General features: G+C 64.7%; 1 protein-coding gene across 3 annotated transcripts in view; it reads left to right on the plus strand.

Annotated features, from left to right (window-relative positions):
* TNRC18 (trinucleotide repeat containing 18) overlaps positions 1-27168 on the plus strand; it is a 74071-nt gene that overhangs the window by 17343 nt on the left and 29560 nt on the right. The window contains exons 2-15 of one of the 3 annotated variants that reach the window (XM_081091871.1): positions 2725-2880; positions 4842-4998; positions 5416-7127; positions 12126-12228; positions 12547-12752; positions 13050-13196; positions 13647-13837; positions 15052-15478; positions 16519-17517; positions 21593-21768; positions 22321-22457; positions 22600-22728; positions 24517-24688; positions 25915-26275. In XM_081091871.1, coding sequence (XP_080947997.1) covers positions 2725-2880; positions 4842-4998; positions 5416-7127; positions 12126-12228; positions 12547-12752; positions 13050-13196; positions 13647-13837; positions 15052-15478; positions 16519-17517; positions 21593-21768; positions 22321-22457; positions 22600-22728; positions 24517-24688; positions 25915-26275 — 5073 coding nt within the window. The remainder of the gene's footprint in view (positions 1-2724; positions 2881-4841; positions 4999-5415; positions 7128-12125; positions 12229-12546; positions 12753-13049; positions 13197-13646; positions 13838-15051; positions 15479-16518; positions 17518-21592; positions 21769-22320; positions 22458-22599; positions 22729-24516; positions 24689-25914; positions 26276-27168) is intronic. The other 2 variants (XM_081091873.1, XM_081091872.1) reach the window with 2 other exon arrangements.

Below are 27168 nucleotides of genomic sequence, written 5' to 3' on the forward strand. Positions count from 1 at the left end.
CTGCGGCTTGGCCATCGTTACGGTGAATGATGGAACTGGGGACGGTACCCACGAGCTCAGGTCTCCAGTTCCTTCCGAGGCCTCGAGTGAGATCTTATGCGGGTGAGCAGGTGGCACGGAGGCCGGCGTCGCCCAGGGTGGCCGGGGACCAGGGGTGGGGCCAGACCTTCGCTCAGCCAGTGGTGGGAGGAAGGAAGACCCTCCCAGCCCAGGCTGTGCTGGAGGATTTGACTGTCCCTGTCCCTGGAGGGGCACACCCTCTGGGTGAGCCCAGGGTGGGTGTGGGAAGCGGGAGGGATGGGCACACCTGGCGGGGAGGAGAGTGCCAGGTACGCTGTGCCAGGGACCGAGGTGGAGGCTCAGAGAGCAGCCCGGAGGCGCTGGTGACACGGGGTGGGGTTTGCTGCCCGTGCCCTACCCCGGGGAGGCCAGCCGCGAGGCCCCGGGTGGCCCGTGGTATCCCTGGGGTCAGGGGTGGGGCTTGCCTTCCCTCTGAGCTGTCCATCCACTCTCCCGTGAAGCCAGCAACAGTGCTCCGGGGCTCGGTCCCGAGTGGACACCGGCTGGGCCAGGGTGTGGCCAGGAGTGAGGGCGCCGCCGACCCACGGGACAGATCTGTGCGTCCGAGTTGTCCTGGGTGGGGACAGGGATTGGGCTGGGGTCCCGCGGCCGAGGATGCACAGGGAAGGCCCCCAGATGGAGTGAGCGAGGCGGGGTCTAGGAGGAGGCCTGGGGGCTGGCGCCCGAGGGCCAGGTGGAAAGGGGCAGGCATTGGAGGCCTCCTCACCAGAAGCCGGAGTTTATCTAGTTGGTGTCTGAGATCCGTGGCTTGGCCGCTCGAGGGGGCGGTCGGGAGGGTGGGCAGTGGATTTGCGCCTGTAGGTGCCTGCGGTGCTTGCCGTCTGGGGGAGGGAGTCTGGGCCCCGTTGAGCCCCCAACTGTGGCGGCTGGAGCCGTTGGCAGCATCCGGGCCGGGGCGCTGCTGGGCAGGTTTCACAAGCCTGGGCAGGGCATGCCCGGGCCACCGGCTTCCGCCGGCCGGGCCGGGGCAGGAAGAGCTGGCGGCTGATGTAAGCCCTGCGCGAGCTCTGGCTGCCGCTTCCGGAGCCTCCCCCGCCTGCCCGCCGAGGAGGAAGCCTGGCTGGGCCCGGCCCGGAGGCCCCGATGCCCCGCGCGGACCGCCTGGCTGCCCTGACCGGCTGCTATGGCCCTGGGTCCCGAGGCCTCGCCGCTGGAGTCGGGTGAGCAGCCTGCACGGGCGGGGCTGCCGTCTGGGGCCTGGACGTGGGGGGTGGTGCTGGCACCTGTGTCCTGCCAGCGCTCAGCCTGCTGCCGTCACCGCTCCGGGGGACCGAGGTGGAGGCCCTGCCCCTCGCAGCCTCAGTTCCCTGTGTCCACCCAAAGGGACTGAGCGGACATTTGGGGGTCCCGCCCTGGGTGGTGGTGAGCGAGCACCTGCTGTGCGCAGGCCCTGCCTGCGGGCTGCTGGGAGCCACCGAGGGCCAGGCTGGCCTCCTGGGCGGGCACAGGGGCACGTGCCCTCTGTGCCCCCTGCAGTCACTTCCCTTGGGGCTGTCACAACCAGGCCCGCCTCACAGGACCTGGAGAGGATGCCCTCAGGGCACACGGGAAGGAAGCCCTTTGCTAGGGTGGCCAGAGGGTACGGGACGCCCGTGCCCAGCTCTGTGTGCGGGCCTCTGACCCTCCTGAGGCTGTTCCGGCTGAAGGTGCCGCCTGGTGCTTTCAGGATGGGTGCTGCCGGCGTTGTTTATTATTATTATTATCACTGTTATTGTTAAACGCATGCCGCCTCCTTCTTCATTACAATTCTCAAGGGAGGCATTATCCCCATTTCGCTGATGAGCAAACAGGCCCAGTAAGGGAAGCCCCTGGCCCAAGTCTTTCAGGCTCCCTCTGGCCTGTGGCTGGGAGGCCTGCCAGGGTCCCCTGGAGGGTGGGGTGCATGGATCTCGAGGGGTCGCGCCCTGGGTGGCGGGAGTGAGAAGGCATCTCTGGGTGTGAGCTGGGAGTGGAAGGTGCAATTTCCACCCCGGTCCCAGCAGCCGTACACCCCTTATTTGAGGGACCCTGGGTGGGGGCTCTGCTCTCTGGAGGGACAGCCCACTGGATGGGGCTTCCTGGCAGCGGCATCAGCCCCATGCTGACGACTCTCACTCACTCACTGATTTTACTCACTAAGTCTCCGTAGTTCGGGACCCGCTGCGGGCGGGCACGGAGTCACTGCTCACTGGCTGTGGGATCGGGCACTTCCCATCTCTGAGCCTCAGCTTGCTCACCCCTTAAATGGGTGCATAGGGCCCTATGGCTGAGGACTTGAGGGGGTCTGGGCCTGTCCAGGGCTGCTGTGGGGTCCTTGGGAAGGTCATTCTCCGAATTGTGGGTGTCCTCCCCGGCCTAGGAACTCAGAACAGGAGTAGGGGTTCAGAGCCCCCCTCTGCCTCCTCCGTCAGCGGCCTTGGGAGGGGAGGTGCCTGCTCCCCACTGAGCCTCAGCTTCCATCTGTAGAGAGGGAGGACTTGGGGCTGAGAGCCGGGCACTGCCCGTGGGCGAGGGTCCCTCTGGGTGTGCCCGAGTGGACCCAGGCCCATCCTGAGCCAGGGGGCGGGTGGGCGCCCGTGTCCGCTCCTCCCAGTGGGGCGAGACCGGAGGTGGGCCAGGTGGTGGTGGCCTGGCAGCTGCCTGACAGCCCCCTTCTCTCTGCAGGCGAGGCCTTCCTGGGCGGCTTTGTGGCCGGCGGGGTGGGGCCCTCGGCCTCATCCCATGGGAGCCCGGTGCCCCTGCCCTCTGACCTCTCCTTCCGCTCCCCCACCCCCAGCAGCCTGCCCATGGTGCAGCTGTGGGCCGCCCATGCCCATGAAGGTAAGGAGCGTCTGGCGGGCGGGTGCGGGCTGCTGGGCTGTGTCCCCAGCACTTCCCGAGTCTGCCCACCCCTCCTCCTCCATGGCCACCCCTCCTGGCTGTGGCCGTGGCCGGTGGGGCTCAGCCATGTCCCTGGCGCCCGGCTGTTTTTAGACGCTCAGCGCTTCCTCTTGTCACAGTCACACGGCCTTTGCACACGCTGTTCCCTTGCTTGCAGCCCCCCCCCGCCCCCCCCCCCCCCCCCGTTCATCCTTCAGGCCCATCGCCTCTCACTTGTGACTGCAGATTTGTGTGTTCATTTGGGGAAATACCCATTTTGCTCCCAGAGTGAGCTCCGAGGGCAGGGCCTGCCCCCCCCCAACCCCCCGCTGCCCCTCCCTGCTCCACCCCCCAGGTCAGCTCATTAATTGTGGGACCAGAGGCCCTGGGTGCTCTTGTCGCAGTTCTGCTGTGATGCCCCTAATCATGGGGGGGTCTGTTTGTTTGGCTTCCTGCCGCCTGAGCAAATCTGCATCTCCCTGGAGCCTCCGTTTCCGTCAGTGAAGGGACAGGTCTGGGGACTCTGCGCTCCTCCCCCACCTCTGGCCCTGGTGCAGTTTTGGATGAGAGGTGCCCGCTCCCTCCTCCTGCCTCCAGGTGCCCTGTGCTGCTCCTGGTGCTGGAAGGTTAGGGTCCTGGGAGTGCCCGCTGTAGGCCCAGTTCACAGCTGCCCCATTTCCTCTCTGCCAGAGCGTCAGCGAGCGCTCCTGCCATCGCCCCCATCGTGTGTGCCCTGCACAGAGGGGTGGTCCTGACTCTGGGCCTGGGGTGGTGGGCATCCTGCTGGGCGGGGGTCCCATCTGAGTCCATAGTAGCCCCCCAGTGGCTGCCTCTGGGGCCTGTGTGCTGTCAGCCCCTCTGCCCTCCCTGACACTCCTTTGCCAACAAGTACTAGTAATAATAACGATAACAATAGGGTGCCAGGTGCTGCATACGACTCACTTTATCCTCAGAGCCAGCTGGGAGGTGAGACATTGTACCCATTTTACAGATTAGGAAATGGAGTGACCGATCCCTAGTAGGAGCACAGCTTCAGTGGTTCAGTGAGAGCTTCTGTGTGGAGGAGGGGGTGTCTTGATTATTTAGTGATTTTGGTTAATGTCATTATCAGATGGATGGCGCTGTGGGAGAAGCTCTGCGTCCCTGGCACAGGGGACCCAAGGCCCTCAGGGATGTCCAGTGGCCTGTGGTCCTCCAGGACCCACAGCCTTGGCAGAGTGTCAGGACCCTCCCTGTGCCCAGTGCCCCTGCATGGCCTCTGAGCCTCCATGCCCTGTGCGCCCTCAGGCATCTGTTTCTCCCTCCGTGGCTACCTCTCCCGTCTTCGCTGTCCTGCAAGGTTCCAATTCTGGGCATCACGGGTGGGGCCTGGGGAGGGGCTGGGAGAGCTCTCGGCAGGAGTGATTCCTTCCTGGCGGCAGAGATGTTGGGTGAGCTGAGTTCAGGGAAAGCTAGTGACCTGCTCAGGGTCCCACAGCAGGGAAGGCGCCAACGAACCAGTTGAACCTGGTCTGTGTTGGGTAGAGATTAGGAGTCCTGGTGACCTCAGTTCAAAACCAGGTTCCTCTGTGTGTGACCTTGGGCAGTGGTCATCTCCCAGCCTCAGTTTTGCCATCTATAAAGTGGGGGTATTGAGAGTATCACTTTTCTGAGATTTAAGTGAGAATAACAAAGGCAAAGCAGTTGAAAGTGCTTGCTAGCTCATCATTGCTCCTCTCTGGGTCCATCGGATCCTTTTCCCCATGGACTTGAGAGCCCAGGTCCGCGCAGGCCGCCGGGACTGGAGGGAGGGAGGGGCACGCTGCACCCTGGGGAGCGGGTGTTGACCCTCAGGCTCCGTGCACTGGGCCGGCAGCCCAGGGAGAGGGAGCTCCGCGTGGAGGCACGAGGTGGTCCAGCCCCGCTTCTCCTCTCTCTTGCAGGCTTCTCCCACCTGCCCAGCGGGCTGTACCCATCCTACCTCCACCTGAACCACCTGGAGCCCCCCAGCAGCGGGAGCCCCCTCCTCAGCCAGCTGGGTCAGCCCAGCATTTTCGATTCACAGAAAGGTGAGGAGGCAGAAGTGGGGGAATGGGGGTTGTGGGTGGGAGGGCCTTTTGAAGGGTTTCTCTGGGGCCCGTGGTATCGGACCACGGCCCAGTCAGTATTCCAGGCAGCACCCCTCCCCTAAGGACCCCACAGGCTCGCTGGGCAGCCCCGCCCCCCCTTCGCCCCCCCCCCCCCCCCCCGCCCCCAGCCTCCGGAGTCCTCCAGCTGTGCTCTGCTAGGCTACCCTGTAGGCTCTTTGGGCCGCTCTTAACACCACACTGGCCTCTCCCCCTTTCACAGACGGGAAAATCAAGGCCCGGGAACATGAGTCCAGCGAGATTTAAATTCGTTCCCACCTACTTCCAGGGGAGCTTGCCCTCTGAAGGGCTGTTCTGTGCGGGGTGGGGGGCTCCTTGCCCCGGGGTCGCAGGGCACTCTTCAGGGGCCTCCCTCAGCTCTGCCTGGCAGAGGGGCGCCCGCTCACCTGGGCTCTCTCCTCCCCGCAGACGGCTTCTACCTGCCGGCCCCGGGCGCCGCGGGCGCCCTGCACGCCCAGGCGCCCTCCTCCAGGACCCCCGGCGGCCACTCGGGCGCCCCAGCCAAAGGCTCCTCGCGGGAAGGCCCAGCCAAGGAGCGGGCGGGCCGCGGCGCGGAGCCTCCCCCGCTGTTCAGCAAGAAGGACCCGAGGCCCCGGGAGGAGGCCGCGGCGCGCGGAGTGGTGGACCTGACCCAGGAGGCGCGGGAGGGCCGCCCGGACCGCGGGCACCCGCGCCTCGCCGAGCGCCTGTCGCCCTTCCTGGCCGAGCCCGGGCCGCCTCGGGCCCCGGGCGTGGCCCCCGCCGAGCCCAAAGGCAAGAACCCTCCGCCGCCCTCCGCCCTGAGCCTCTGCAACGGCGCGGACCCGGGGCTGCCCGCGCTGATGGCCGAGGCGGCCCGGGGCGCCAAGGACGCGGCGCGCCAGGACGAGAGCGCGCGGCTGCGGCGCACGGAGGCCCTGCTGCCCGGGCCGTGCCCCTGCCCCTCGCCGCTGCCGCCGCTGCCCCCGGGCAAGGGCCCGCCCGCGCCCCCGCCCGCCTCCGCCGGCGCCTTCGCCTCGCAGCCGGGCCCCGGCGGCTACACCATCTTCCCCTCGGCGGCCGGACGCGAGCCGGGCCGCGAGCACCGCGTGGTGGCGCCCACCTTCGTGCCTTCCGTGGAGGCCTTCGACGAGCGCCCGGGCCCCATCCAGATCGCGTCGCAGGCGCGCGATGCCCGCGCCCGGGAGCGCGAGGCGGGCCGGCCCGGCGTCCTGCAGGCGCCGCCCGGGTCCCCGCGGCCGCCCCTGGACCGGCCCGACGGCCTCCGCGAGAAGAACTCCGTGATCCGCTCGCTCAAGCGGCCGCCGCCCGCCGAGGCCCCGCCGACGCGGGCGCGCGCCTCCCCGGACCCCCGGGCCTACCTCCCGGCCAAGGAGCTGCTCAAGCCCGAGGCCGAGCCGCGGCCCTGCGAGCGCGCCCCCCGCGGGCCCGCCGCCGCCCAGCAGGCCGCCAAGCTCTTCGGCCTGGAGCCCGCGCGGCCGCCGCCCGCGGGGCCCGAGCACAAGTGGAAGCCCTTTGAGCTGGGCAACTTCGCGGCCACGCAGATGGCGGTGCTGGCGGCGCAGCACCACCACGCCAGCCGCGCCGAGGAGGAGGCCGCCGCCAAGAAGGCCTACCTGGACCCCGGGGGCGCGCTGCCCCGGGCCGCCGCCACCTGCGCCAGGCCAGGCGCCGAGCTGCACCCCCCGGGCGAGGCCTCGGCCATGCAGAGCCTCATCAAGTACAGCGGCAGCTTCGCCCGCGAGGCCGGGGCCGTGCGCCCTGGCGGCTGCGGCAAGAAGAGCCCCTTTGGAGGCCTGGGCACCATGAAACCCGAGCCCGCCCCCCCCACCGCGGGCGCCCCCCGCACCCAGGCCCGCCTCCCACACCCTGGGGGCCCTGCCCCCGCCGGGGGCCGCCAGCTGAAGCGGGATCCCGAGCGGCCGGAGAGCGCCAAGGCCTTTGGGCGCGAGGGCTCCGGTGCCCAGGGGGAGGCGGAGGTGCGACACCCGCCCGTGGGCATTGCAGTGGCCGTGGCCCGGCAGAAGGACAGTGGCGGCAGTGGCCGGCTGGGCGCCGGGCTGGCGGACCAGGAGCGCTCCCTGTCTCTGAGCAACGTGAAAGGTGGGTCCTGGATCCCCCCATTCCGTCCCCTCCCCCCACCCTGCACCTCTCCCACCTTCCCTTTCCTGGCCTCCTTGCACCCCCTACTCTCCCCGCCTCCCTCCTGCCATTTGTCCTTATCCCCTTGGGGCCGCAGTTGCTGTTTAAAGGTCATTGCTTTTCCATCGTGCACATAGAAGTGTGTGGAATGCCGGAGAAAGGGGGCCGTTATATTTCCAGCATTTTCCCCGCGATTTGCAGTAGGAGGTTGGGCCTCTGCGTTTCTCTCACGTTGACAGCGTGGATGGCCCCCTCCCTGGTACAAACTCTTATAAGTGTTACTGTTTCCTGGCCTTTACTGTCCCATCGGGCATTCACCGTAGTTCAGCCGGCCTCTCCCCAGAGGTATTGCCGTGTTCCCTCCTCTGATGTTTTCTTTTTTTTTTAAATATATATATTTTTTATTAATTTCCGAGAGGAAGGGAGAGGGAGAGAGAGAGAAACATCAATGACCAGAGAGAATCATCGATCAGCTGCCCCCTGCACGCCCCACATTGGGGACTGAGCCCTGACCCCGGGCATGTGCCCTGACCGGAATCGAGCCTTGCTCTCCTGGTTCAGCCTTAACTAGTTCAGTGTCCCCAGTACCTACCTGGGGCCTGGCGCACAGTCGGCGTTTGGTAAGTGAGCGAATGGTGGCCGAGTGTGACAGATGGGAATTAGGGTCCTGGCGTTCTCACGGGTCTTGAATTCAGTACCTTAGTGACTTCTCAGGTAGCATGTCCGTCTGTTTCATCTGAGACTCCTCGGAATTGTGTTTTTGTTGTTGTTAATCCTTACCTAGGATATTTTTTCCATTGATTTTTGGAGAGTAGAGGGAGGGAGGAGGCTCAGAGAAAGAGAGAGAGAGAGAGAAAGAAAGACATTGACGTGAGAGAGACACATCAGTGCTTGCCTCCTGCATATGCCCCGATGGGGGCTGGGGATTGAACCTGCAATCCAGGTGCATAGGCTGATTCTCTACCCACTGAGCAGCACTGCCCAGGGCCTCAGAATTGTGTCTGAATAGAAGAAAACTTGCTAAGTTCGTAGAGATGAATGGTGCATTTTTTTTTTTTATTACTGGATGAACTGGGTGGGTTGCTGGCGTGTCCTGTAGTCTCTTACATAGTTTGCAGTTGGAACCCTTCCTGGGGCTCTGGAGGGTTGGTATTTGTGGCATGTTTGTTGGGACCCTGGACTTGCAGAGTGAGTCTCAGGGAACGTTTGTTGAATGACTGACTGAGCCCATTGCTCTGTGCGGAGCCCTCCCCCTCCAGCCAGGGAAGCCCTCTCCTCTGACCCGGGGGGCCTCACGCCAGGCCCTGTCTCAGTCGGGTGGAAGGGGTGGGCAGTCACCCTTGGCTTGGAGGTGGCCAGCTGGCTCAGTGGTGGGCAAGCCCTCCCTGTAGGGTCAGAGGTTTGGGGCCCCTCTTTGGGTCCTTCCCATAAAGCACGCTCACGGTGGGGGCTCACGTCGCCAGGCCTCACCCTGGAGCTCAGAGTACCTGCCCGAGGGCCTGTGCCCATGGGGCCGTGTGTGTGATAGTGTGTGTGTGTGTGTGTGAGTGTGTGTGTGTGTGTAAGTTATTGTGTGTGTGTGTGAGAGTGTGTGGCAGTGCACATGTGTGTGAGACAGTGTGTGTGTGATAGTGTGCGTGTGAGATAATGTGTGTGTGTGAGAGTGTGTGTGTGTGTGTGTGAGAGTGTGTGTGTGTGAGATAGTGTGTGTTATTGTGTGTGAAAGTGAGTGAGTGTGTGGCAGTGCACGTGTGTGTGAGATAGTGAATGTGATAGTGTGTGTGAGTGTGTGTGTGGCAGTGCATGTGTGTGTGTGTGTGTGAGAGATTGTGTGTGTGTGAGAGATTGTGTGTGTGTGAGATTTTGTGTGTGTGTGTGAGAGAGACAGTGTGTGGGATAGTGTGTGTGATTGTGTGAGTGTGTGTGTGAGAGTATGTGTGTGGCAGTGCACGTGTGTGTGAGATAGTGTGATAGTGTGATAGTGTGTGTGTGTGTGTGGCCGTGCATGTGTGTGTGAGTGTGTGTGTGTGATACTGTGTGTGTGTGATAGTGTGTGTGTGTGATAGTGTGTGTGTGAGATTGTGTGTGTGTGAGATTGTGTGTGATAGTGTGTGTGTGAGATTGTGTGTGTGTGAGATTGTGTGTGATAGTGTGTGTGTGAGATTGTGTGTGTGTGAGATTATGTGTGATAGTGTGTGTGAGATTGTGTGTGTGAGATTGTGTGTGATAGTGTGTGTGTGATAGTGTGTGTGAGATTGTGTGTGATAGTGTGTGTGTGAGATTGTGTGTGTGTGAGATTGTGTGTGATAGTGTGTGTGAGATAGTGTGTGTGTGAGATAGTGTGTGTGTGATAGTGTGTGTGTGGCAGTGCGGGAGGGAGGGAGGGTGGGCGGGCGGGAGTGTGTGGCAAGGAGTGTGTGTGCGCGGGCGGAGATGTGACAGGTTGGGGATGAGGCCTCCAGGGATGAGCCTGAGCTGCTGACAGTTGGGAGGAGGCTGGATGCTTCCCTCCTTAAATAAACCCTCGTGGACGCGGTGGTTTCTCCGCAGCCTGGGCCTCTGGGGAGGGCGGGGTTGGGGTTCCCCAGCCAAGTGGGCGGTCACCGCCCCCTGGGTTTCCTGGTCGCTTCCCCTCTTGCTTTGTGGGGTGAGCCTTCCGCCTGGGGGGAGGGGGGTACAGATCCAGGCTCTGCCTCGAGCAGCTTCGTGACCGTGAACAAAAGGGCTAAGCCCCGGCGTCCCAGGCTCTACACTTACCACGTGGGAGTAGCCGGGGTCGCCTCTGTCCTCGATGCCCCGTGGGCCAACGGCACACAGTAGGTGCTTCGTGAACAGGGCTTTTCCTCTGCTCACATTCAAGGTGTTAAGATCATAAAGGCGCTGCAGTGCCCGTGACCTCAGGTCCTCCTGGAGGCAGGCCCCGAGTCCTCGCACGGGGCGGGGTTTCGGGGCCCTGGTCCCTGAGATGGACTAAGGGCCGGTGTGACCTGCCCCCGGAGCCCCAGACCACACGCCCGTGCCCAGCAGACCAGCGCAGCCAGCCTGTAGGAACGTGCCGTTACCCCATCAGGACGCTGTCTGTGTAGGAGCCATCAGCACATCCTCCCGGCAGCCTGGGAGGGAGCACTCGCTCCGGCCTCACAGGGGGGCACGGGAGCCAGTGAGCCGGAGGCCGGGGCACCCTGGCCCCCCCGCGCGGCTGGGAGCAGTGTGGGACTCCGTGGACGGGGTGTCTGCTCAGGCCTTTGCTGACCGCAGCCGCGTGAACGACAGCCGGCCAGGTGCACTCTGTCCCATGAGGGCGAGGTAGGAAGTCGGGGAGACGGAGGACAGACATGTCCCTGGCCTGCCCGCTCCTGCCCTGACCAGCTGGCTTTTCTGGGCTTGAACTTGGTCTGCTTTCCCTGTGGTCCTGAGCCTGGGACTTCCCAGAACTTCCAGAACATTCAGGCCTGCCCGCCCGGTGGCCCTCGGCCTTGGGGACACGCCTCCTCCCAGTGCCAGGCTGCCTGTCCCTGTGCCTTCTCGGTCGTCGAGCAGACACTGCGCCCTCCCAGCTCCTCGCTTTGACGGGGCGGGCGGGTCCCACCTCCCGAAGCCTGTCCTGGGGCTCCGGTCTGTCAGCTCCTGGTGTTGGGGCCGCAGGAAGGGAAGTCTGAGGGGAGACGCCCAGGGGTGGCCTTGCAATGGGCTCCTTGCCCACGAGCGCAGGTGCTGGTGGGCCCCCGCAGAGCTCGTCTCCAGCGGAGCAATGCCATCCGCCTGCCGGGCTGGGGGCCAGGCTGCCTGAGGAGGGTGGGTGTGCCTGCCGGCAGGGCCCTGGGCTAGTGCCCGCCTGCCCCCCACAGTGGCCCCAGGACACCGCCTCTGAGAGGTAGTAGTGAGTTCAGCTTCCACGGGTTTCCCCCTTAAGACACGTCTCAGCCACGCGGCGTGGGCTCTGCCGCCAGGGACCGCTGTCCCCGTGCCCCGCCTGCCGGGCTGCGCGTCGCACTGGTTTCTGGCTCACAGTGTAGAGGGCGCCCGGCCGAGGGGGCGGGGGCGGGGGACGGCGGAGGGTGCAGGCGAGGAGGGTGACAGTGGGGGCCCTCGGGCTCCTACCCCCTACCCCGCTCCGCCTGTGCCAGGCTGGACTTGGGGGCCCACCTTCTCTGCTCTGGGGGGTCAGGGTCCAGCCACTGGTGGGGGGCACCGGCTGGGCACCCGGGCGGGACGGCGAGCTGGTGGCAGCTCCCACACGCTCGCTCACCCTCACGGACCGCGTTCTCGGGTCTCCCTTTTCTGTCTCGATGGTTACAGGAGTAGCCACGCGTCTGCCAGACAGGACTGGGCGGGGCCTCCGTGTGGCAGCCGCTGGCCCCGGCTTGGGTCTGGCTGTGCTTCTGACCCGCAGCCACTTTTCTGGCCTGTGGTTTCCCCTCTACCTTGACCGCCCTGGCCCCCCGCCCCCCCTGCCGTGCTGACGTTACAGTAGTAAATAGCGTTAGTTTCTTTTTTAAAATCTTCATTAGAGGATATTTTTTCCATTGACTTGTAGAGAGAGTAGAAGGGTAGGAGGGAAGGGGAGGAGAGAGAAACCTTGACGTGAGGGCGACACATCGATTGGTTGCCTCCCACGTGCGTCCCCACTGGGGCCAGGTGTCGAACCTGCAACCCAGGTATGTGCCCTTGACCGAGACCCTGCAGTGAGCAGGCCGGTGCTCTAACCACTGAGCAGCACTGGCCTGGGCATGTGCTAGGTGTTCTGAGGTTTTGCTATGAGGTGCGGCTACCTGTGCGAGTTAGAGGGGGGCTCTGGGCTGGAAGGTGGAGGGGCGCGTCCCGGTGCAGAGGGCGCCTGGTGGGCTCTGGCAGACAGATGCATAGAAGGCAGGCCTTCCAGGGGTCACGAGCTGCTCAGATGTGGACGACTTTGAGGGGCCCTGGCCTGGGGCTCACTGCCTGCCCTCCCCCCCGCAGGGCACGGTCGGGCCGATGAGGATTGCGGGGACGAGCGGGCCCGGCACCGGGAGGAGCGGCTGCTGGGGGCGCGGCTGGACCGGGACCAGGAGAAGCTGCTGAGGTGAGGGCTGGGCAGCAGGGCCCGGGGCCTCTGCCTGCTGTGGGGGTGACTGGGGGGACCCTAATTGGCCCTGGCTCCTTGGCCATGGGTGCCACAGTGCTGAGCGTGGGAGCTGCCCTAGCCAGGACCCTGACCCTGGGCCAGGGGGCCCCTGCACCCCACTGCCCCGCTCTGGGGAAGGCCCTGGGCCCCTTCGGAGCTGAGCACTTGCTCTGTAGTCCGGGTGCAGTGTCGTCCTTGCAGCGGCCTGGTGCCCACCGCTTGCGTGGGACAGTGTCCCAGGCCGTCCGGGCTAGCGCCATGCCTATTTCCTTCCAGGGAGAGCAAGGAGCTGGCCGACCTGGCCCGGCTGCACCCCACTGGCTGTGCTGCTAACGGCCTGAACCCCAACCTCATGGTGACTGGGGGCCCAGCGCTGGCAGGCTCAGGTCGCTGGTCCGCCGACCCCGCGGCCCACCTGGCCACGCACCCCTGGCTGCCCCGTTCAGGCAGCACGTCCATGTGGTTGGCTGGACACCCGTATGGTGAGTGGGGTCCTTTCTCCCTGCCCTGGTGGGAGGGGCGGGGGGCGGGGGGGTGTCGGTGGGCAGGGGAGAGCCAGGCCCAGCTCAGCTGTCTGCCGCCTTCTTTGGGGGCTGCCTCCTCTCCTCCCACTTCACTCCCTCATTTGTCCAGGAGGGTGGTTATGATGGCACAGTCTCAGGGAGTTTCTCTGCCGTGAGCCTGTTGGGGTGGTGCCCAGGGGTGGAGGCCTGGGGAGCGGGCAGGTAAGGGCTGGGCCTGGGGTCCCCAGCACTGACTTGGGCCTGGGTCTCTCCTAGGCTTGGCCCCCCCATCTCTGCACCAGGGCATGGCGCCTGCCTTCCCGCCCGGCCTGGGGGGCTCCCTGCCATCAGCCTACCAGTTCGTCAGGGACCCCCAGTCAGGCCAGCTGGTGGTCATTCCCAGCGACCACCTGCCTCACTTTGGTAAGTGGTGGCCTCTCCCAGAGGGAGGCCGTCCTGCATGCCGAGGGCCTCCTGCTGGGGGGCCCACCTAGCAGAGCAGCTGCAGGCAGACGGGTCAGAGAGGACCTTCCGATGCGGTTCCCACGTGATGAACCGCAGGGGGTCCTGGGAGAAGCTCCACTGGGATCCCCCAGAACCCACGTGGAGCACCAAAGCAGGGCCCCTTGGGGGGCACGGACACCCCCGCCTCCGTGCCCCCCTCCCTCAGCACCCACTTTGCAGCCCCTGCGTGTAGTGGGGAAGGGGTGGGAGCCCCATGTTGGCACGCTCCAGCATGCGGCTGCAGGGACGTCCTAGGCAGCTGTGGACAGGGCCCCTGGTGAGGGCCCCCCTCTGGCTCGGCTTCCCCATCTGGACAGGGGGGCGGTGGGTGCCAGGTGGGTGCAGCCTCACGGTGTGTCTCGCCCCCAGCGGAGCTGATGGAGCGGGCTGCAGTGCCGCCCCTCTGGCCCGCCCTGTACCCTCCGGGCCGCAGCTCCCTGCACCACGCCCAGCAGCTGCAGCTCTTCTCCCAGCAGCACTTTCTGCGGCAGCAGGAATTCCTGTACCTGCAGCAGCAGGCTGCCCAGGCTCTGGAGCTGCAGAGGAGTGCCCAGCTGGTGGTGAGTTGAGGTGGGGCAGTCACAGGGGTCTGTGGAGGCAGGGAAGACCCCTCCCCCTATCGATGGTGGGCCACAGAGGTCAACTAGCAGAAACTCCAAACAGTTATGGACCGTGGGGGGAGAGAAAAAATGAGAGGCTAGTGGTCAGGGAGGGCCTCCTGGAGGAGGTGACATTTACCCAGAGACCTAAAGGAGTAAATTGTGGAGGATCCCCTGGGCGGAGGGCACAGTAGTGTGAGCAAGACCCAGAGGTGGGCAGAGCTCGGCTGGGCTGGGGTGCAGGAAGCAATGGCAGGCGAGGTGGCCTTGTGAACTGGGGAAGTTCGATGGGACAGTGAAGGGACCCCAGTGGGCTCCTGCCGTGTCCCCGTGGGCTGCTGGCTGTCCCCCTTGATGGCCCTGGACTCTCCTTGGGCTGGGGTTGGCCTCTGACATCCACGTTGCCTAATCCCATGAGACGGGCTCCCCAAGGCCCTCTGCCCTCCTGCCTCCTTGAAGGAGGGACATCTGTCCTCTGCTTGGCCTCGTCCCTCCTCCCGTGGGCAGCGGCCACTCAGGAGGAGCTGGCAGAGGTGGCCCGTGCAGCAAAGGGCGCCTGGGTTTGAGCTCCGCTCTGTCACATCTGGCTGTGTGCCCTTGGACACGTGGCTTCACCTCTCTGGGATTCAAGTGTTCTCCTCTGGAGAAGGGAGCTGCTAGTCTCCCGTCACCTGGTGGCTCAGTGAGGTGGAAGAGCCGTGCGGGCGGCGCTTGGAGCGTTTCTCCCCCGTGTGTTTGTGTGGGGACTGCCCGGCCGTGTGGGTACTGGCTGCCCTGAGCCAGGTCCCTCCCATTTCCTCATCAGAGATGGCAGAGGGCTTCCCCGCCCGCCTGGGGACAGGAGACTCGCGGGTAGTGAGCTCTCCGTGCCGGTAGCTATCCAATGCCGCGAAGCTGCCGGGCGCAGGCGCTCCTTCGTCTTCAGGAGCCTCCCCCTGCCCGGGCTCCCTGCCCTCACTGTGAGGGTCCCGGCGGGAGGCCCCCGGCTTTGTCTGCTGGGTTCTGTGAGGAATCCTGTGCTTGTTACATGCGCTCTGTGTCGGAATGTCCGCCCTGGGCGGGGGGTGGGTGGGCGGCCTGCACCCTGGACCCCGCCTGAGCTTCTCTGTGGGCTGGGGCCCTGGGAACCAGGCGACGGTCCCGCGATGCTGACCCCGCCTGCGGGCCCCTCCCAGCAGGAGCGGCTGAAGGCCCAGGAGCACCGGGCGGAGATGGAGGAGAAAGTCAGCAAGCGGAGCCTGGAGGCCGCGGGGAAGGCCAGCCTGGCCGCCGCGGGCCCTGGGCTGCTACCTCGGAAGCCCCCTGGCCTGGCCACAGGCCCTGCGGGCACTTACGGCAAGGCCATGAGCCCACCGCCGTCTCCCCGCGCTTCCCCTGTGGCTGCCCTGAAGGCCAAAGTCATCCAGAAGCTGGAGGACGTGACCAAGCCACCGCCCACCTACGCCTACCCCGCCACGCCCAGCTCCCACCCCAGCAGCCCGCCGCCCGCCTCCCCGCCGCCCACGCCTGGCATCACCCGCAAGGAGGAGGCGCCCGAGAACGTGGTGGAGAAGAAGGACCTGGAGAAGGACGCCTCCAGCCCCTTCCAGGCCTTGTTCTCAGGTGGGCGCGGCGGGGACCCGGGTGGTGCCCTGTCTGTCTGTAAAGCGTCTGCCCGCCCGTCCAGGAGTCTCATTGACTCACCCCGTCGCTCTCTGAGACCTGCTGTGTCCCCGGGGGTGGGCCCGGCACACACAGACTGCCCCCTCCTCCCGGCGGTGTCGGGGAGATGGGCGCGATGGTAGAACGCACGCTGAGCACTGAGCGAAGTCAGACCGTGGGGCAGTCTGCACCGGCCTGCCACATGGCAGTCACGGTGACAGCAGCACAGGGCCTCCCATCCTGGGCTGGACCCCACCCCGTGTGCTACGGGCTCACACGCTCTTCCCTGTCCCGTGCCAGAGGGGACGTGCAGTCGGTGGCCTGCGTGGGGCCTCAGGCATACATTCCTCCTCCCTGGTGGCTGAGTGCGGGCTTGTGCATGGACCACTTGAGTTTCAGTTCAGATTCTGCCACCAGCTGGCTGTGTGCTCTTGGGCAAGCGGCTGCCCCTCTCTGAGGAGGCTCGATGCCATGCTGACGGTCGGCACCGAGCATGTGCCTGGCCCTGGGCTGCTGCTCTGCATCTGCCACGTGCCCGGCTCTGGGCGGGGCCTGGGTGTGCTGGCAGGTTCGCTCCCACCACCTGCTCGTGGGGACATGTCACTCGAGGGCGGGAGTTCAGAGTAAAAGGGGGAGGAGGTATTACGGTTACTTTTTTAACAACTTGGATGCCCAGCTCCGCTGGAACGGGGTGGGGCGGGCGATCCCTATGGAATGGAGGCCGGAGACACAGGCTGGGTGGGGCTGTTTGGGGTCTTATTAGGTTTTGCTTCCAAACCAGCCTGGCCCTGGTGCTGGGGGAGGGCTAGAGAAAGTGCTGCCTGTGGGTTCTGAGTCTCAAGACGCCTGGGGACAGGGTGGTGGCTGATGCCCCCTGGGTGACATCCTGGCGAGCAGAGGGGGGTGTGGGCCTGTCCTGGCTGGTGGGTGGGTGTTGGTGAGGGCACGGGGATGGCGGACGTGCCAGGCAGAGAGGCCCGCTGACCTCCATGTCCTTGCAGATATCCCGCCCCGGTACCCGTTTCCAGCCCTGCCGCCGCACTACGGGAGGCCCTACCCATTCCTGCTGCAGCCCACGGCGGCCGCCGACGCCGACGGCCTGGCCCCCGATGTGCCACTCCCGGCTGATGAGCCTGAGCGCCTGGCACCCTCGCCCGAAGACAAGCCCATCCGCCTGTCCCCCTCCGAGATCCCAGAGCCGCTGCAGGAGGGCCCCGGCGCGGAGCCGCTGGGGGAGCGGGAGGTGAAGGCGGAGGTGGAGGACGTGGATGAGGGCCCTGCGGAGCTGCCCTCCCTGGAGTCGCCGCTGGCACTGCGCCCCGAGGAAGCCATGGCGACCCCGAGCCCCGAGGGTGGCCGCGGAGGTGGCCTGCTGGACGCTCAGGCGCTGGGCGCCAGTGGGCAGGGCGGCGCGGAGCCCTCCGGGTGTCTGGACTTCGCCGAGCGGGCAGAAGCGCCTGTTGACTCGCCGGGTCGGACAGTAACCTGCACGGCCGTCCCGGACTTGGGGGGGCGGCTGACCCCGGAGACGCTGGTTGAGGCTAAGGAGGAGCCCGTGGAGGTGCCCGTGGACCTGCCTGTGGCCGTGGCCGTGGCGGAGGCCGTGCCCGAGGAAGGCCTGGCCCAGGCAGCCCCGAGCGAGCCCCGGCCCAGCCTGGAATTGGGCGACTGTGACGCGCCCCCCGGGGAGGGACCGTGTGTGGGTCTGGAGGCCCAGGAGGCTGCGCCGGGGCCCGGCAGTGCCGGCTTCCTGGAAGAGGAGGGCTCCGACCGGTTCCTGCCCGGCCTGGAGGACCCGCTGGCCGGCATGAACGCCCTGGCGGCGGCCGCAGAGCTGCCCCAGGCCCGGCCTCTGCCCTCACCGGGCGCCGGAGCCCAGGCGCTGGAGCAGCTGGAGGCGGCGCAGAGCCTGGCGCTGGAGCAGAGCTTCCTGCACGGCATCACCCTGCTCAGCGAGATCGCGGAGCTGGAGCTGGAGAAGAGGAGCCAGGACGGGGCCGGTGAGCGCTGGCGGTGGGCTGGGCGTTTTCTGTTTTGCCTTTTTAAAAACGTTATGCGGTTTAAACGTCTTAGCCCTAGCTGATTTTGCTCAGTGGGTAGAGTGTTGGCCTGTGGATCCAAGGGTTCGATTCCTGTCAAAGGCACGTACCTCGGTCGCAGGCTCCTCCCTGGCCCGGGTCCTGGTCGGGGTGCGTGCAGGAGGCAACATCGATGTTTCTCTCTGTCTCTCCCTCTCCCTTCCACTCTCTCTAAAAGTCAGTGGGAAAATATCCTCGGGTGAGGATTTAAAAAAGAAAGACTTAAACATTTAAAAAATACCCAGGATATGGTTTATCCATATTTACTTAAAATTCTTGGTAAAATACACATAACATAAAATTTATCATCTTGACTGTTTTCAAGGGTACATACAGTTCAGTAGGTTGTGGGTGTTCGTGTTCAGCCATACTACGGGTTTCTTAGTGGTGACGTTTCTCCTTGTTCTGTCAGTGGTCGAGTTTTGTATGAGCAAGATTCTTCGGGTTGCCAGGGGCAGAAATTCATTTTAACTGGCTTAGAAAAAGGCAGGACATTTATTGGCTCATGGAACCAAGGGACAGCAGCAATTAGATAATTAGCTTCAGGTACGGCTGGATCCAGGTGCCCAAGCCAAGTTATCAGGAGCTTCTTTCCCCAGTCACCTCTCCCACGTCCCTCTGTCCCCTTGCTCCACTCTCCTCTCTGTTGGCCTCATTCAAGGCAGGCCCACTGTTCTCATGGGGGGCGGGGTCCCTCAATATCCATTCCAGGTCCGTGGGCCTGCTCAGCTCAGCACACTCCAGACGAGGCACTTCTTTCCTGGCAGCTCTGGCAGAGACGCCACGCTCATTGGCTCTCTGGGCTTCACGCCTTTTGCAGAAGCGAACCCTGTGGCCCAGGAGATGGGAAGGACCAGACTGGTCATGCTCCACCCTGGATGGAGTGTCGCCCCCTGGGGTGTAGGAGAAGGTGGGCCTCCGAAGGAAGCGGGGTGCCCTCAGCAAAAGGACTGGGCACAGAAATGAGGTGCAACACAGAACATCGGGGCGTTCCAAGAAGTGTGTGAAGAGCGGGTTGTGGGGCAGACGCCGCCTCGCCGCGCCACGCTCAGCCCGCGCGGCAGCGGCCGGCGACAGCCGCCAAGGAGGCAGTGGCAGCAGTGCCGGCGCCTGGGCGAGCTTCCTCTGGCGCTGCCGCTGCGCACGCTCCTAAAATTGAGACCGTCCGGCCGGCAGTGTTCGGTTTCCGCTTAGTGTAGTGTCTTTACCAACCAGTTTCCAGGTTTTTTTAAAACGTAAATATTTTTGATTTAAGACATTTGTGTCTTTTGTTTTATTTAGTTAATTTTATTTTTTTGTTAGCCCTCACCTGAGGATACTTTTTTCCATTGATTTTCAGAGAGGGTGGGAGGGAGGGAGAGAGAGAGGGAGAGACGTTGATGTGAGAGAAACATCGTCCGGTTGCCTCCTGCATGTGCTGCCACCCAGGTGCAAGCCTTTGATCGGGAATCGAACCTGAGACGCGTTGGTGGGTGCTCTAACCACTGAGCCACCGGCCAGGCAGTGTTTATGTTTTCTAAGTGTTTCTCACGGACTTGCCAGTTTTCGGCCCCTCGGAGGCCCGGCCGCCCATGACCCGTCCTCGCTGGTCAGGCGCCTGCCTTTGCCTTCCCTTGTTCCTTCTGGCTGTTGGGAGTGAGGTGACGTTGTTTCTTCCCGGCCCGCGGGTTTTCCTGGGGGCCTGTTCCGGGGGTGGGGTGCTGGGCAGAGCAAGGCCACGCTCTCAAGGCTTTTCGTCTGGTCAGCGGCCCCCAGGGAGCTGGGACAAGTGCCGCCCCGTCCCCCTCAGGTGTTTCGTTGTTTTCTTAAAGTTCGTTGCTGCCTTTTGTTTAAATGGTTTGGTGTAAAAAAAGTTACTTTTTTTTCAAAGGAAATTGAAAACCCTCTTAATCCTACCAACCGGTGGTGGGTTTTCAGGGGGACCACCGAGGGGGCTGAGGAGGGCCCATGGTTTGGGGGCCGCTGCCCACCCTGGTCCCTTTCGCACTCCTGCCTCGTTTCCTGTTTGGGACGCCACGTCCCCTCATTCAGCAAATGCTTACTAGGCACCTGCCGCGTCCTGGCACGGTGTTGCTGTGAGGCCCAGCACTGCCTGGTGGGGACAGGAGGGGGTGCCCCCACTGGGACGGAGACATAGCAGGTGGAAGGGGGTCTCCTAGGGGATGGCCAGGGAGGCCCCTCTTGATAAAGGGACCTGAGGAAGGCGAGGGAGGATGGCTCTTCCGGGGAAAACCATTCAGGCCACAGGAACAGCAGGTGCAAAGGCCCTGGGGTGACAGTGTCTGGCACGCTGGAGCGAGAGCAGGGAGGCCGGGGCTCGAGTGGCCTGGGAGGGGAGAGGTGGTGAGGAGGTGGGGGGGCAGACTCGGGGGGGGGCTTTGCCTTTGAGTGGAGAGCCATCGGAGGGCCGTTCTGAGCTGGAGCGACAGGATTGGACCTAAGCAGGGTGGCTGTGGGGCTGCGTGGAGGCCCAGGCGAGTCCCTGGGTCCAGGCCAGGTGGGGTGACGGGGTGAGGAGCAGAGGTTCTGGGGAAGGAAGTTCAGGCGGGGCCCGCAGCCTCTGCTGCCGGGCAGGATGGGCATGTGGAGGGATCCACGGGGCTGGCCTGTTTCTGAGCTGGGGAAGCTGTGGGGGGGCCGTTTGGGCGGGAGAACAGCAGGTGGTTTGGACACGGGCCTCTGAGGTGCCCTGCAGCGCTGTGCGTGGGTGTGGGTGTGGAGCTGGGGAGGAGCTGGGGCTGGGGCGGGGGCTGGGGCTGGGGCTGGGGCTGGGGCTGGGGTTGGGGCGGGGGCTGGGGCTGGGGCGGGGGCTGGGGCGGAGCTGGGGCTGAAGGAACTGAGCTCCAGACCCCGTGGGTTTCCTTTCAGAGTGGGCTGTGGGGCCAGTGGGTGAGCAGGGGACGGCGCTCCCATGGCCACGCCACTTCCTGGAGCCGCCAGGCCTCCCACGGGGCTGCCCACACCGAGTGGACACGCCTCCCTCCTGCCGGCCGGCCTCAGCCCGTGACTGCCCTGGCCCCGTGGGGTGCCGGCACACATCAGGGCTCTGGCCCCGGTCGCCCCACCTTAGTGAGACCAGCAGGCTGTGTCGCAGGGTCCCGGAGGCTGGGGTCCGAGAGCCAGGTGTGGGCCGGCTGGTTCCTCCGAGGCCTCAGTCCTGCGTGTAGACGGACGTGTTCTCTGCCCTCACGTGGCCGTCTCACTGTGTCTCCGTGGCCTCATCTCCTCTTCTGAGGATGTAGTCATATTGGTGAGGGCCACTTTACCTTGACCACATCTTTCAAGACCATCTCCAAATAAGGTCACACCCTAAGGTTCTGGGGTTCAGACTTCAACGGGTGATTTTGGGGGGACAGTCACCGTCGCAGCTGGCACTGGCCATCAGGCTGCACTGCGGTCTCGGTCCTGAGAGCCCCAGCAAGACTGGCTCATGGGCGGGGGAGGGGGACGCAGCCCCCGTGGGCCCCCCTCTGCCCCAGAGCAGCCTTACCCAGCCGCTGAGGGTCCTGCGAGGCCTTGAGGGGTGTTACACGGGCGTCACCTCAGGGCGGGCCTCGGGTTTCCCTCCGACACCCCCGCGGAAGCTGATGGGGCTCCGCTGCGCGGCCTCAGCTTCCTTCAGGAGAGAGGAGCACACCGGTGGCTCTCAGCGGCAGTGACAGGCTGGTCCGGCTGGGAGCGCTGCTGACACCTAGTGGGCGAGGCCGGTGCGGCTGGGCGCCCGCCAGGCAGCCAGGCAGCGCCCGCAGAGCCCACATGATCATTCATGTCGGCTTCGTGGGACCGTACACGTGGGACAGTCACAAAAGCGATCACGTGTGACATTCCAGAGAAAACGTCAATTACGTGAGAACTCATGTTCACTTGGAAGCAGTCGGATAGTGATCCCTGTGGGCCTCTCCTCCCTGCTGGGCGTTCGAGGGGGGCTGGCTGCAGCGCCCCACAGTCCTGTCCCCGGGCGCACAGCGAGGCGGCGGCTCACCTGCCTCTGTCGCAGGTGCGGAGCGGGGCCTGGCGGCGCGGCCCTCGCTGGAGAGCCTGCTGGTGGCCAGCAGCCACATGCTCAAGGAGGTGCTGGACAGCCCCTTCGTGGACCCGCTCAAGAGCCTGCGGCTCCCGCGGGAGCTGAACCCCAACAAGAAGTACAGCTGGATGCAGAAGAAGGAGGAGCGGGTGAGTTTCCTGCCCGGGGCCTGTGCGGTGGGGCGGAGACGGGTCCCCCGGAGATGCCACCGTGGGGCATGGCTGGCTTTGGAGTCGGAGGGGCCGATCCAGGTCCAGCTTCCACCCCTGCCTCCTGTGCGGTCCTGGGCAAGCTGTTGTTTACTTCTGGGCCTCGGCTCCCCTGTTGGGCATGTCCCCTGGCGGCAGCCCGACGGGTCGGGAAGGGTGGGCTGGCTGTGCCCCTCACTCCCTGGGGGCCTTGGGCGGTGGCTTGGGTCTCTGAGCTCCACCTGTGGCGGGTGCCGTGGTGGCTGCACTGCCTGAGCTGTTGTTACGGGTCAGTTGGCCTTGACGCAGCCGCCAAAGCTGGTCTTCCGGTCCCTGTGGTGCAGATGAGGTGTCTGTTTTGCCCAAGGCCACGGTCAGAAGGGGCAGAAGTGGGTCTGAGCTGGGCGCCTGGTCTTCGCCATGAAGCCTCGCCGCCCCCTTGTCTGAGCGGGCGCCGGACAAGGCGGCGGGAGCCGGTGGGTGTCGGCGTCCTCACCCCCCCTCTCCCCCCAGATGTTCGCCATGAAGTCCTCCCTGGAGCACATGGACGCCATGGAGCTGGACTTCCGCATGCGGCTGGCCGAGGTGCAGCGGCAATACAAGGAGAAGCAGCGCGAGCTGGTGAAGCTGCAGCGGCGCCGCGAGTCCGAGTGAGTGCCCGCCCGCCCCGCCCTGCCCTGCCCCGGGGCCTAGCGTGGCGCTCAGTAGGTCCGCGGTGTAGGCCGGCCGAGGTGTGTGTGGACCCGAGTGACGTGGGCGCATCGTCTAGCCAAGCGTGTGATTCTTTTTAAGGGACAGGCTCGAGGAACCCCATAGAAGCTTGGCTCGCAGAGGCCCTGGCAGGCCACGGAAACGGACCCACGCCCTGAGCGCCCTGTCGCCCCCCCGCAAGAGAGGGAAGAGCCGCAACAGTAGCGGAAAGTAAGGCTGGCCCCGCGGTGGGTCGGGGACTGGCCCAGAGCCCGGAGGGAGGCGCGCGGGCCGCGCAGGGCCTGCGTCAGGGCGCGGGGACCGCGAGTCCCTTGGGCTCTGGCCCCCGGGTTTGCTAGGTCTCAGGGAGCAGAGGGTGAGCCAGGGGAGCGGCGGATCCGACAGGCAGACTCGCCCGCCCGCATGCAGCCCCTGGTTAGCAGCGGCCGTGACCCCAGCGAGAGGTTTCCGCCCGTCGCCCCGGTGTTTCTTTCACACTTGGTCCTGCCACGCCCGCTTCCTCCGTGGCTCGCGACCCACTCCCGCTCTTGTCCTGCCCCTCCCCGTGGAGGCCCCTGAGCCCAGCCTGGGGGTGCGCTCCGGCCTGTGCGGTCACTCGGTTCTCCGGTTCTCTTCGTGCGGGCGGTGTCATTCCGCCCTCCCGGGTGACCCGCGCCACCTCCTCCGTGCACTCCGGGCACAAGCTCCGTGGGCGGCGGCAGGAGTTCGTGTGGCCCCTCGGGGCGTGTTGACGGCGGGCCAGACCAGAGCTTTTCCTGCGCGCCGGCGGGGTAGGAAGGATGCTGTGGTCTCCCCGGTGCCGGAGCAGCAGGAGCTGAGGAGGCCCATTCGGGGAAGAGGTGGCGTGCGCCTCAGCCCGCGACTTCAATGCAGGCGACGCTTGGTGGCCGGGGCTTGGCCTGAGGGAGCAGAGGGCGCGGGATGCCTTCATAAGGCCCCGGAGTCGGGGAAGGGGCGTGTCTGCCACGCCCACCAGCCACGAGGGAGGGAGAGCAGCTCCTGGGGAGGAGAGCGGGCGGGCGGGGCGGGCGGCAACACGCACCCCGCGGGGTAGGAGCATGGCTTGGGGGGTCACACTTCCTGCTTCTGAGCCCCAGCTCCAACCGTCGCTGTGCCTTGGCCAGGTGTTAGCTTTTTCAGGCCTCAGACTCTCTATAAAAAATAGTACATTGCCCTGGGCAGTGTGGCTCAGTGGGTAGGGCGTCAGACTGCGGACCGAAGGGTCCTGAGTTCGATTCTGGTCAAGGGCACGTATCTTGGTTGCAGGCTCCTCCCTGGCCCGGGCCCTGGTCAGGGCTCATGCAGGAGGCAACCAGTGGATGTGTTTCTCTCACATCGATGTTCTGTCTTTCCCTCTCTCTTCCACTCTCTCTAAAAGATCAATGGAAAAATACCCTCGGGTGAGGATCAGCAACAACAACAAAATAGCACACAGAATAAAGCATTGTCCTGTGGCTAAAATACAAAGCGCTAACGTGGGAGGAGACAGAGTAGCGCCAGGAAACAATTAGCTGCTCTTACTGTTACTACTCGTGAGGGGTTAGCTTAGAGCAGCCACGGGGAGTCCTCGACAGGACACCGCCGGCTGCGCGCACGCCCCCAAGGGTGCGGAGACCCGCCAGGGGCTGCCTTCATGTCCGCTCTTGACTTTGGTCGCCCTCCCCGGCTGGCGGATTTCCTTGGCATTTCTGGTCCTTGCTCTTGGCACATTTTGGTGAAAGAGGCGTCTGACCAGGCAGAGCTGTGTGTGTGAGCGTGTGTGAAGGGACGTGGGAGAGAAAGGCCAGCAGAGGGTACTGCCTGGGAGTTTTTCTTCTTTCCCATTCACAAATATCCCAGAGTCCCGCCCCATGGTTTCACAGGATCCATCTCCCCAGACTGGTCACTGTGTCATCACTGTGCTTCACCACCCGGAGCCCACCCTTGGGGCCACGAGGGCGGACCCCAGGCCTGAGTGCTGCCCGACAGGGTGCTGACCGGCGGTGCCTCTGGTTGCAGGCTGAGCAGCAAGCCCCTGCTGACATCGGATGCCTACGAGCTGGGAGCCGGCATGAGGAAGAGACACAAGGGGCCTGAGGAGGAACACGACGCCCTCGTGGGAACGGGGAAAGCGATGGGGAGGAGCCAGCCTTGGGACGAGCACGAAGCCCCGTCGGACTTCATGAGTCAGGTGAGTAGCCCGTCGCCCGCCCGGGCAGCCCTCCTGCTGCGGAGAACCTGTAGGAGTGGTTGCCTTAGTGCAGCGGTTCTCCGCTTCGGCTGCACATCACAATCACCTGGGAACCTTTTCAAAATCCTGATTTCCGGGCCTCATCCTCCGGAAATTGTTTCTTTGTGATGGGGTGGGGCCCACAAAGATAGCGCGATGACGCTGTTTAACAGTGTAATTGCTTAGTGAGCGGCCTCACCGTTCTGTAGTTCCAAGAAACAAGGGCTTGATGCCGTTGTAATGTCCTCGGTGAAATCTCCGAGGTAATGGGTTGAGAGCCAACTCCTGATTTTCCTTCTTTCTGCAGAGCATTGAAATTGTCCCCTTAGAGCCCAGGCCTGGCGGTCCTCAGTACCCGGGCACCCTCCTGTGAGGCCCTCAGAGGGAGGTGCTCCGGCAGGGGCGGGGGCGGGAAGAGAGCCAGTGAGCACGCCAGCACCTGCCTTAGATGCTTACATTGCGAAGGGTACTTTAGTTGTTTAAACGATGCTTATCCCAACTTTTTTCTCCTTATGAGATGTGACCTGATGAAAGAAAATCGAGATAAAATATTCAAATGAGGGGCATGAATGGAAACTGCCCATTTCACTTCAACCACAAATGACTACAGCTGATGAGAGGGGAAGCAGGAGCTTAATCTTTGGAATCTCTAATCTCGGCTCCAGGCACCCCAGGCACGCTCCGGGCATTTTCTTGGCAGCTGCGGCCCCTGGAGTTGGATGGCCGGCGGCGTAGGCCTCTGCGCCAGCCGCTTTAGGTGGCTGAGATAAGCAGATCAGCCGGGCTGTGATCTGGGTGTTCGATCTTGGTTCCCGCCCCCCTCCCTTAATCCAGCTGGCTCCTCCGGCTCCTTGGCAGCGCTGGTTCTCCGAGTGCTTCCCTGCGAGGCGCCAGGCAGCTCCGGGGAGCCAGAGCGGGAACCCCAGAGCGGGAACGCCAGAGCCCGTGGTCCTTGGCCCTGGCTGTTGGCTCGGTGCTCCGTGTGCCTCATCTCGGTTCCTCTTCAGAGCAACCTGGTGGGTGCCCGTCCACACTATCCCCATTTCACAGAGTAGGAGAGTCGAGGCTGAGGGGAGCGAAGCAGTTTGTCAGAAACCACAGAGGCAGAGAGGGTGCGTCCACGCTTGTCCACGGAGACCCACTGGGGTCCAGTGTCTTAACCCAGGACGTCCCCCTCCCCTCTCCAGCTGAAGATCAAGAAGAAGAAGATGGCCAGCGACCAGGAGCAGCTGGCAAGCAAGCTGGACAAGGCCCTTTCCCTCACCAAGCAGGACAAGCTGAAGTCCCCCTTCAAGTTCTCGGACAGCTGTGGGGGGAAGCCCAAGCCGGGCGCGGGCTGCGGCCGGTACTTGACGCCGTATGACAGCCTGCTGGGCAAGGACAGGAGGGCGCTGGCCAAAGGCCTCGGCCTGTCCCTCAAAGCCGCCAGAGAAGGTAAACACAGACGGGCCGCCAAAGCCAGGAAGATGGAGGTGGGCTTCAAGGCCCGCGGCCAGCCCAAGTCGGCCCCCTCCCCGTTCGCCTCGGAAGCGAGCAGCTACTCCTACAGTAAGTAGCGGGTGCCGGCCGCCTCCGGGCCGCCGCTTCGCTCCTCTCCTCTGTCTGTCTGTCTGGGGTTCTCCGAGGTCTTTTCTGCCTCTGCACTGGCGCCAGACCGGAAGTGGGTCCCCCTGAAGCGGAAGTGCCTGCACTGGCTGCGGCCCTATTGGGCGGCCACCAGTGATTGGTGGTGGGGGCGGAAGTCCGCCTGCCGCTGGCGCTGGCCTTCCGGAAAGCCGTGAAGGCGGAGGCCTTGTGCCACAGAGTTTCCGGCTGCCATGCCTAGAGCGGCCGCCCATGACCATAGAGAGGATCCCGCCTCCCCAGTCCGCAGGCGGCTCCCACCCTCCTTGACGAGGGTTGGCGCGACCATCTAATGGGCGCTCACCAGGCCGGGAGCCGGATGAAGGTCTGTGCGGGCGGCATGTCACGTTGTCCTTGTGACGGCCTTCCAGGCGGCCGCCGTGTTGCCCCTGAGGATAGATGCTGAGGTCGGCGAGGTCGGCCGCGCTGGGTGGGGGAGTCGGGCCAGGATCAGGCCCAGGACGGTCGCTGTTTGGTGCCGATGGCGGCTGAGCCCGGGAGCACCTGGGAGCTCGGGGCGAGGTTTCCTGAGCCGGGCAGCCTCGGCGTAACCACGGGTCACGGTCCGCCCGGCGCTTCTCCCGGCCTGTGGCGCCCGCTCCGCTCCCAGGCCTGGCATGTAACCGGTGTCGGCGTTGGTGGGCGGGGTACCTGGTGCCCAGGATGGATGGGGACTGGGCGTGGCGGCCGCAGGGAAGCCCAGCGGGGCTCCTGGCGCCTGCGCCCGTGGGGGTGGCTGTGCAGGTCCCGGCTGTGGGCGGTGGAGGCCGTTTCGCTGGTGACGGCTTGGGTCTGCGCCTGGGCTTCTGATGGGCTCT

Source organism: Myotis nattereri, assembly GCF_964212035.1.
Source record: "Myotis nattereri genome assembly, chromosome: 5".
NCBI classification, from domain to species: Eukaryota; Metazoa; Chordata; class Mammalia; order Chiroptera; family Vespertilionidae; genus Myotis; species Myotis nattereri.